Source organism: Ruditapes philippinarum, unplaced genomic scaffold (genome assembly GCF_026571515.1).
Source record: "Ruditapes philippinarum isolate M1 unplaced genomic scaffold, ASM2657151v2 ctg9013_1_1_1_1, whole genome shotgun sequence".
NCBI classification, from domain to species: Eukaryota; Metazoa; Mollusca; class Bivalvia; order Venerida; family Veneridae; genus Ruditapes; species Ruditapes philippinarum.
In genome coordinates this window covers 1-11349 of record NW_026866597.1, presented here as the reverse complement: position 1 = coordinate 11349, position 11349 = coordinate 1, and the positions used below count along the sequence as shown (strand labels likewise).

Below are 11349 nucleotides of genomic sequence, written 5' to 3'. Positions count from 1 at the left end.
GAGACCGGGGGGAGGGGGTGGGGAGTAATCAAAGAAATAAAAACTAGAGGCAATGGGGAAGATACTTACCGTAGACGAGAAAACAACAAGGGACACAAGCAAAAGTGTCACCAAAACAGTATGAAACAACATAAGACATACATCTGAGGAACACAGTGGGGCGCCGCCTTGGAACGGTCAGCAGCATAATAATGACTGCTGGGGAGTTTAAACCGGTTAATGGTGCACCAAACCTCGCTCTTAGCCCCACCATGTTCCTATAAACGAGACAGTGTAAATAAAATGAATCCCCGCCAAGTGAAATTCTAACAGTTGTCATGGTTACAAAAGGTTAAATAAGTAAAACACCAAAATGATCATGTAGAAACATATAAAAGCAAACCCAATGACCATAACAAAAGTACTCAATGTCCTAAAGGAAGACAGAGCAACAAGAAAATCACCTACAAGGGCCCGACGAAGCAAGGCAGAAGACGAACATTAAGACAATTCAGTCCCAAAGGGCTTTACGAACTATCCATCATAGAGTCTCCCACTTGGTCCGTCAGATGCAATCAAAAGAGGAAAGCGTAGTGTCCAACTGTAAAAGGGTTGAAACCGAGGCTGCAATTCTCTTGTAATTTTGTTGTAATGCATGCTTCCGAGAGATCACTTGTTTCCAGAATTTTCTACTTCACAACAGCAGGTGTCAAGTGCCGTGTGGCAGCTGTAAAAAGCTGCCCCGTACTTCACTTCAGTGTTATTATATTTTCTGATCCTTCGGGATTATGGATGCCAGCACTTTTAAGTTTTGAGAATTGAGTACCGCTCAAGCCGGTGCTAGGGGGTGTGAGGGATGTTGCACGTATTAATTACCCCTCATGTACAGATTCAATCAAACCGAGTCTGCAATTCTCTTGTAATTTTGTTGTAATTCATGCTTCCGAGGGATCACTTGTTTCCAGAATTTTCTACTTCACAACAGCAGGTGTCAAGTGCCGTGTGGCAGCTGTAAAAAGTTGCCCCGTACTTCACTTCAGTGTTGTTATATTTTCTGGTCCTTCGGGATCATGGATGCCAGCACTTTTAAGTTTTGAGAATTGAGTACCTCTCAAGCCGGTGCTAGGGGGCGTGAGGGATGTTGCACGTATTAATTATCCCTCATGTACAGACTCAATCAAACCGAGTCTGCAATTCTCTTGTAATTTTGTTGTAATTCATGCTTCCGAGGGATCACTTGTTTCCAGAATTTTAAACATTAATATTAAATGACTGCGTTTAAAACTATCCAGTTGTCATATTTAACTTGATAAATGTCAAATAGAGTTGATTTATATTTAATGGAGTGCAAAAGAGAGAACTATAACGATTCCTTGTGCTCTTTGTGTGCTCACAATTATGTTTACTTCTTCTGAAAGGTACGATTTCAAAGATGAAGAAGTTAGCTATATAATAAAAACCAAAGATGATGTAAACGAAAAGCTGGCATCAATGATTTTGGAAGACTTTGTGCCTGTACTAACATATGTGTATAAATCACAGGCCTTTAAAGAATTGGAGGCGTCTGTTCATCAAATGATCGAAGGGTTTTTACGGAGAAAATTCAAGGAAGCAGAATCTACGTTTAACAAAGGTGTGTACACATTGACGACTTTAAATCGATTGGTTTTCAATCTTTGTATATAGTTTTAACGTTTATTTGGATAGGAAAATCTTGCGTTGTTAAAGAACCGTATTTGACTGACTTAAATTGTCATACCGGTATATGATATCTTACACCTATTAACATGGAAAGCAAGTTATTTCCCATAGTTTTGATATGTGCGTGAATATAGAAAAAGAATATGTACCACTAGTATTTGCTATACAATAGCAAATGGTCGGGTCTATTGAAGTTTGCCAGTGAGAATGTTCCATGTTTTGTAAACTTTCAATGGTATATTTCAAAAATGAATACCTGTAAAAGATATAAAGAACAATACTTTCACGTATTTAAAATGTTGAAACATGGTTACAAAATAACATGTATAGGAGGGAATTTCGATAAAATGGAGTGAGGAATGACAATAAATATTCCAGACAGTTGGGATACCGCAGGTTTTTTTCTAATACTATTTAGTATACTTACAGTATTTGGACAGAAATATCACTGCGTAGATACTTAAATAAGTTGTTCAAGTATAAGTTTAAGTTATTATAGAGAAATATTCTGCCTATGAAATGTGGCATTTTAGCATGGTTATTCCAAGAATAGTTTGGACATTTCTCTCACTATTGCGTCCGTGTCGGTGAAACATTTTTAAGTTTGTTTATAATGAAAGCTTCAAAAGGTAACGACCGTAAAAGCTCGAGGCCATCTGTGCATTTATATTTCCATTGTCACAACTTTGATGTTTCTCTGACTGATTAAAATATTATCTTTTCTCGAGAAAGTTATGTATACACACTATTAAGTATTTACTTAAAATTTCCCATATCGTTTGTAAACCATTAGTCAAGACAAAGAATTCAGCCTTTCATGTTCATTAAATTACAACTCAATGTGAAATTGTTTTCTGTATTCCTTTCATTTTAGAGGGACTTTGTTTATTATCAGTCTTTTAAAACAGCGCAGAACACTCTTGTTATCCACAATCATGTTTGTTTGGTTGGTTTTACGGTGCACCAACACAGTATAGGTCATATTGTGCGAAACAGAAAAGATGATGATTTCGGCTAATCTCGGATGTTACAAACTTTAAAGCAACACCAGGGGTCATGACAACCTCAACTGCCGAAGCTAAGAGATGCATCGACTCCAGTTATTCGAACCGATTTAGTCACCGCTTATAATCATGCAGGGGTAAACGGTGGCTGCTTTTCACATGCACTTTCCATTGAAGGCAACCCCTCAGCCACAAAGGGTCCACAATCATGTTAATACATGTATGTCATTTAATTGCGAGAGAAACTAGTGACAAAGTCTGTGAAATACTACACATTTTAGATTGATGACTGTTGTTTGAATACGCACCGCAATAAAGATTTCTTTCGTTAAACTCAAAATTCAAAATATAAAAGCATGTAAAATCGCCTTAAAATCAAATGTTAAAATTATAACAACCTTTTTGAGAGTGTTTGAATATGCAATTAATAGATGACATCCGACATTTTGCGGACCATTTGATTCTCGCTCGTATGGAGGCGGAAGAGGAGGAGGGTAAGGATGCGCTCGCTGGACTTGATGAGGATCACCTTATCCAAACTCTTGCTGACATATTTTCCGGTAAGATTTATTTCAGCAATTTCATTTAAAGGAACTCTATTGTGGTTCAAAAGACTTAAAATCAATATAAAATGTGGCATTCCTAGTACACCTACCAATTGGGACTTTCAAAACGGAATCATACACAAAAGATAATAATTTATTATGATAAACACTCAGAATTTAATTTAAAACATGTCTTAATCTGATTTAAGTTCAAAATGTTAGAACCCTTTTATTACGAGCAGTGTCCAAATAGGAATGCTTAGAAGCACGTGAAATGTAATTCTTCTCTGATTTTGTACAGGTTAAGCAACAACTTAGCGCATTGCACGCGAGCTTTCTCCTGCTCATCTATCAGTAAATGGGGAATCCATCTGGGTCATATTTTTTGTATTTTAAACTACGTTTGAGAATAGTATAAGCTGCTTCTAATGAGATACAAACAAGACTAGATATTTGCCTGATGGTGTATCTTGCATCGACCTAAACTATTTCTTTTACTTTAGCAACCGTCTTGACAAAGGTTGCTGTTTTAAATAACGAATACTGATGAGAAGACATTTAATTTTATCCATATCCAAAACAGATTTCATCAAAAATATCTTAACAACCTATGCCAAGGAGGTAAGACCCATTTCAATGTCATACACCGATCTTCTGCCAATCATTCTTGTTAATTACAGTATACAGTAGACAATATTTTGCGAGCTAAATCAATTAAAAGCTAACATATATATCTACCGATAACCTTCATATCATCGTTTTTTCCACAATATTGAATAATATAAGGTTCTAGCTGCATTCATATTTGAACACTCCTCGTAAAGGGTCATTTTGTACATTTAAATATTTACCCTGAATTGAAAAAAAACGGAATGAGAAATTTTGCATTTGGACTTTCATCAAATGGTAATAAATCTCGAAAATGTATTTCTATTTAATAACCTCGGTGGTGTCTCTTAAAGCTCTGTATTCTTGCATAGAAAGTTTAATTGGGAATAGTTTTATACATTTTTGTACATTGTGTCAGCATACATAAATTTGATTTCAATGTCGATTGTCTCTTTGTATAAATTAGAAAGTACAATGTATTTATTATCCACGGTTATAATCTGAAATAATATCCCAAGTTGTAGAATATGAACGAATATTGTATATTTTTATTTAAGATTACTGTTGATAGTTACCATGCATTTTAGATTACAGGTTTTCACGGTTAAAAACACATGTAATTATTAGATGGTTCTCTATTATGTATGGACTGTTTCTTTAATTAGCTGCACTTATCGTGTTATTGTCATAACACTCAAAGTCGGCGTTGCTTCTAGAAAGCTATAAAGACTATTGACTTATAAAAAGGACACCAATTCAAAAAGGACAAGCAATCCTAAAATCATGTGTGCAAAGTTATGTCCCTTTTCTGCTTAAGATATGAGCTTCCTAATGCATTACCTCTGATTTGAAGAGTTTTGCTAGGCTAAATTAACCACATTGAAACTGTGGGTCGTTGGTTCAAACGCCAATAGGGTCAACTTTTGAATACTGTTGGATCACCCTTAGGATATGTGGCCTGCTTTTTTAAATTTGTCTTTTGACGTATTATCTATGATATGCAGGCTTCATAACCTCTGATCCCCTTTCAAAATTCCATTTTATTTAGTTCCGCCCATTGTTTTCTCGTTTAGGGTACACACAATTTCTTTTTACTTGGGGACCATATGCCGTTTTTCATGGAATGGCACTTACGTGTCACATTGAAAGTTTCAATATTACCGCCATATGAACACATATGCGGATGTTTCAAAATTCAAAATTGTACCAGTTCATGTTAAATGTTGAATTCTGCTTAAGCCTGTGCTAGGGGGCGTGGACGGTAGTTTGCACTTGACAATACCGTCCATGAACAGGCTCAATCAAACCGAGTCTGCAACATTTTCAATTTTGATGTGTTGGGCTTTCTTTAGGGATTCATATTTTCTCTATTTTATGTCCTTTTTTTTCTTTTTCTTTGTATCATTCCGATACCTGAAAGAAAGAAGTATTTGAATTTAATTGCATGATAATTATAATAGATATTTATTAACTAAATAATGCTAGATTTATTTCAAAATTTGGCAACTGATATAATCAAACCGTAATGAAAACTATATGGTAAAATTATTTGACAAGGTAAATCAATATATTTCTGAAAGAAGTTTTAAAAAACTCTCCTTTAATTGGCTTAAATAGAGAAAAACAGAATCCCTAAAGAAAGCGCAACACGGCATAATTGTAAAATGTTGCGGGCTCGGTTTGATTGAGCCTGTTCATGGACGGTACTAGAAAATGCGAGTTACCGTCCACGCTCCCTAGTACCGGCTTAAGCAGAAATTTACATTTAAACACAAAAATGGTGGAATGTATATTTTGAATTTAGTAACATCCGCAGATGTGTTCATACGGCGGTTATCATGGAACCTTCAATGTGACATTTTCATTTTCTTCAGCCCTTTGTTGGCTGAATGTTATTGTTTCTAAACAATTATCAATTGGAAATTTTGTTCATAAGGATGACGTTATCGATTATAATGAGTTTCCTTATTTCTTAAAAAAATCTCTTCTAAAATCCAAACTTTAATCCAGAAAGTTGTCCATAACTGTAAACCGTACGGTAAATGTTGTTTAAATGTAGCATGCAGGCATCATTTAAAGAATTAAACCGCCCTTTGTTGTCATTTGTTCAGGTCCTTATAGTGCCCTTATGGATGGTCATACCCTAAACACAATTTATCCAAAAAAAAATAAATCTCAAAATGCTTTTCTTAGAGGGAAATAGCCTTATGAAACTTTTACTTAAAAACTTTATCATTTTAATATATTATTTAGAAAATTTTCAGCTTTTTTCAAAAACCGATCAAGGTATTCCCTTAATACTTTGAGCATGTGCAATCTTTCTAGGGAAGCCAAACACTGTCGCAGAATAATGCCCTTTTTTCTATGTAAAACTATCCAGTACTGAAAAATGTGAATCATGCTATCTGTGGGAAGGTCTTGTTTTATTTGTGTTAAACATCAGTTTAATCAAGAATTCAGTGGATGTTTTTTTTTTAAATCTTGTATCTAAAATGGATGAAATTATTTCATTTCAGCTGGCACAGATACATCCCGATTTACGCTACAGTATGCCCTGTTATACATGGTGGCATTTCCTGATATACAAGAAAAGGTTCAAGAAGAGATAGATAACGTTGTTGGTAAGATAATACACTATCAAAATAAGCACTATCTCAGTAGTTTAGACTTCAAGATGATGTTTATATTTTAATGTCTGCTTACCTCGGTGCTGGAAATGTAGACTTTAACTGACAATTCTAATTATTATGAACATCATCAACTGAGTAACATCTTCAACGTTGTAGTGATAACCGATCTTTACGGTTCACATTCTGTGATTGTTTTATAGTATCATCAGAGTTTTGTAGTAATTGCAAAACGTCTGCTCTTACACGTACATTTAGTTACAGATGTTATATTCTCGTTAAGGGCAGAAACATTATATTACATTTGGAGTCGATACTCACCTTATCACGGAATTCCACGTGTGTAACAAGTGAGGAGTCCATTATCGTCGCCGTATGAATACATCTGCATATTTCTTTTACATTTAACATATTTTACATGTTAACATGGGGAATTTTCTTAAAATAAAACTTTATATCTTGCAAAACTAAACTGGATGTGCATTTTTCCCTAAGTAAGAATTTGTCATTAGTTAATAAAATGGTAGCTTTTATTTTATAAAATTTAATACTTCTGAGGCAAAATGAGTCTAAATGTGAACATTTCTACCATTTACTTTTTAAAAATGATTATAGTTTATATATCCACAGAAATAATTATATTTTGTAGGAAATTTGAGATTTTAGTTGCATAAATGTCACATATTTTGCTTTTAAACAATATAATGGTGCACCAAGGTTACATTGTTTAGGGAAAGACAGATTACCAGGAGTTGCAGACCGCCCTAATCTTAGTTACACGGAAGCTGTATTACATGAAAGTATGCGGCTTGCAAGCATTAATCCAACTGGACTTTTTCATCAAGCTTCTTGTGATTCAGAAGTGTGTAAGTAGTATGGCTAATTGCGTTTTCACAATGTCGCTAACAATGGGACCTTCTTATGCTTTAATATCGTACTAGGGACAAATTTGAATTAAATATACAATGTCTTCGTATTCTATTTAGTCTGACCTTATTCACTAATAGTGCACAATTTGCAAAAGAAAATCAAAACAGTGTTAATGTTATCATTTTATTATTTTCAAGTATTGTCTAGTGCCTTTATACATGTATATCCATCACCAATTTGTGAAGTGTTTATTATGTATAAGGCTTCTATTTCTAGTGTAAAAATTCAACAGTTTTATTAAATATCAAACAAATAACCGGCAAAGTAAATGTTCGTTACTGAAATTAGTACATTATTACAAAGCATAATCATTAATCTTCTTTGTTTAAAACATCATCCATCCTGAATCGCACAGTATGATTATACATGAATCCATTATTCATTTAGCCGGATACAGAATTCCAAAAGGCACAAACATCGCTATCAATTTCTGGGCGCTTCACCATGATCCAAGCGCCTGGGATGACGTTGATCGATTTATTCCAGAAAGATATCTAGGTGAAGATGGAAAACTTGGACCTAAGCCAAAAAACTGGCTGCCATTTTCGGCTGGAACAAGGGCATGCCTTGGAGAGTTTGTAGCAAAACCCGAGCTACATTTGATCTTTGCAAGTTTAATGCAACGTTACAAATGGAAAATGGAGACTGGAATATGTCCAGACATCACTCCCGTTGGCACATTTATGCTCTTAACTTGTAAGCCACAGAAGGTCATTGTTGAGAAGAGAGTTTAACATTGTAAAGTTATGCAAATTAAGAATCAAATAAATTTGAAAAGAGAAACAAAAGTGACATGCAATTGTACATAACACATGTTTGTATTTCATGAAAACCTATTAAAGTACGAAGCTCAGGGTGTTTTATAAACATTTCTGTGGATATATTCAGGTAATATAATTTCTTGGTTATAAAATGGAACGTTTCTACATTAACTCTTTTAAATTATTGAAATGTGGCGTGATTATTATGAGCATCATATGTGAGAGAAACAGTATAGAACAGTATGCATTATTAAACAATTTCCTAATAAATGCTGCTTGTTGTTACTGTTGTTGTTGTTGTTGTTGTTGTTGTTGTTGTTGTTGATGCTGTTGTTCTACCTATCTGACAATATCATAAGTACACTTACTGAATTTTTCTTTAAAATGAGACATAACTGGGAAATAATGTTTATCATTTGCATAAGCAACTATAGAACAAAATCTTCCGCATAGAATGTCAGAGCATTTCGCGCTACAACATGCAATGAAGTGAACATGCAAATTTGTAATCAAATGAAGTGTTGCTTCTGCCTTTTTGAGCTATTTGCTCCTGACAATGACATAACAGTAGCATTTTGCGACCCTGATGTTTACTTAAGTATGTTCCAATTAATTATTTGCTTTAATCCTGCAGGTTTAAAAGCCTCTCCTGGTCAGTAAAAATTTTCCTTTTTCATTCTTGTAAACATGGCATTACTGAACAATCTTTCAGTAAATGTCGGTGAATGCAATTTATACATACTAGCATAAAATGAAAGAACTGTAATTAGGAAAAAAATTTAGTGCTGAGATACAATTACCAAACAAATTAAATGAATCCTTCGTAGACATAAAAGAAGGAAACAATTGCTTTAATAAGTCCACTTATCTGTAAAGTGCTTACAAAGCCCCTGATCTGACAAAAATGCAATAATATTAAACTATGTCACATTAAATGGCTGTGTTTTATACAATATTGACTGTAATACAAAGGCGTAAAATATTTGAAAAATGAACAAAAATGTATTTTATTTTAGAATGATTTATTATTTTAACTTAATCAAATAACTTTTTATTTTGTTTCCATCAAATTGTTTTAATTCTTAGTGCTATACCTTTCATTGGACTATACCTACATTAAATAATCTTCTTGTAATCGAACTGAAAAAAGACACATCGAAATACATAGAATCATATGATTTTGTAAAAGGTTTTGAAGGAGCTATGGTAACGCCGCATTTAAAAGCTCTCACCAAATATAGGGTCCTGTTTGAGCTTTAGTGTTGACATCTTACTGGCCTTGTAACGTTTATAGCTCCCAAACAAAGTGAAGCTGTACATGTATATATCAAGTGTCCCGTTTTAATGGATAGAGCTCTCCAAGGATAAGAATTTGTCATATATATTTTTGCTTATGATTGTGTTTTTACGTATAACAAAAGGGCGTTATGTTATTTTCACATTTTGTATCATCATCATCATCATCACCACCATCTTCGTCATTTTATTCATAAGTCATTGATAATCGTCATCAACAACAAGATGAAGCGATGAAAATGTTGAAGGTTTAGATGTGATGGTGATGATGGTGGTAAAAGTAATAATAATTTCAAAAGTATGGTTGTGATGGTACTGCTGCTGCTGCTGCTGCTGATGATGATTGATGATGATGATGATGATGATTGATGATGTTGTTGTGTTGATCATAATGAAGATATGACGATGACGACGAGGATATTGTTGTTTGTTTGTTGTTGATGATGATGATTATGATTATGATGATGATGAAAAATTTGAAGGAAAGGGCTCATTTACAATTGAAAATATTTGGAAAATGATTGAAATAGAAACACAAGAATTTTAAAACAACTCTTTTACAAACCTTAATGAATAATTCCACTGCAAGTAAACCTATTCGGTATTATCCTCTTAACTTTACAATGTTGTGAACCAGTCGCGCAAATGTTTGCATTAATTAATGCATTTGAAACGTCAATTTGGACAATTTATATTGCGGAACTTGCTTTTACAAGCTCTCTACAAATCACACGGCTTTGCTGTAAACTGGTGCGTTACTTCACAAAGCCTACACCAGAAAAAAAATAGTTTATTCAATTCACATATACTCGTGTCTTTAAAACTATTTGAATAAAAAACCTTCAAGAGTATAATATTACTTCAAGCGCCCATCATTTATGCCAATTTTTACCTTGATATAAATAAACTTTTGCCATAAAATGAAATCAACGGGTAGGCATTTGACACAACAGAGAGCAAAATTAGGATACCGGCATACCATCATTTTATGACTTTTAAAGGAATTAAAATGTTAAAACTTTGTATAAATGCTGACTGTATATCTCTTTACAAAGTATCATCCGGATACAATATGATTTGATTAAATAAAGCCAATTAGCATACATGTACATGTTATCTCACTAAATTCTTAGTAATAAATATAACTAGTGTGCACGTTTTGCAAAAAGAGGAAAAATAGGTAAAACGAAAAATATATTTAAAAGCACAAAACATTTACTGCTATAACATGTCGTTTTTGGTTAAAGTAAAACTATTTTAGATTAAGTCAATTTATTGTTATATTCGCTTTTGGTTCTCAGTATATTTGATTCAAGTCCTTAATACAAGAAAATTCTTAAAAAAATCCGTTTGCACCAAGAAAATGTCCATTTCGCAATGTCCGTGAAGTACGCGGGCTAACGGGCTAGCAGTCTAGCGGGATAACAGTATGAACTGAGCGGGCTAGCAGTCTAGCGGGCTAACAGTGTGAACTGGGCGGGCTAGCAGCCTAGCGGGCTAACAGTGTGAACTGGGCGGGCTAGCAGTCTAGCGGGCTAGCAGTGTGAACTGGGCGGGCTGGCGGGCCAGCGGGCTAAAATCTAAAACTTTATTAATGAACATAAAAATGTTATGATACATTACCTGGCAGTGTAAAGTGGGCGGGCCCTAACAGTGTAGCGGGCTAGCAGTGTGAACTGGGCGGGCTGGCGGGCCAGCGGGCTAAAATCTAAAACTTTATTTGATTCAACATTAAAACCTTATGATACATTACCTGGCAGTGTGAAGTGGGCGGGCTAGCAGTGTAGCGGGCTAGCAGTGTGAACTGGGCGGGCTGGCGGGCCAGCGGGCTAAAATCTAAAACTTTATTGATTGAACATAAAAACGTTATGATACATTACCTGGCAGTGTGAACCCC

The 11349-nt window shown here is 34.5% G+C and overlaps 1 protein-coding gene across 2 annotated transcripts; it reads left to right on the top strand.

Moving 5' to 3' along the window:
• The first annotated feature begins 1306 nt into the window (after positions 1 to 1306).
• On the top strand, positions 1307 to 8441 carry LOC132733013 (steroid 17-alpha-hydroxylase/17,20 lyase-like). 2 transcript variants are annotated; one of them, XM_060719577.1, is made up of 5 exons: positions 1313 to 1612; positions 3116 to 3244; positions 6355 to 6459; positions 7197 to 7331; positions 7783 to 8441. In XM_060719577.1, exons 1-5 carry the CDS (start codon positions 1378 to 1380, stop codon positions 8127 to 8129), a joined length of 951 nt encoding a protein of 316 aa, XP_060575560.1. In that variant the 5' UTR covers positions 1313 to 1377; the 3' UTR covers positions 8130 to 8441. The 2 variants fall into 2 exon arrangements, with proteins under 2 accessions (XP_060575561.1, XP_060575560.1); XM_060719578.1 differs by lacking the exon at positions 3116 to 3244 and having other exon boundaries at positions 1307 to 1612.
• Positions 8442 to 11349: the final 2908 nt, after the last annotated feature.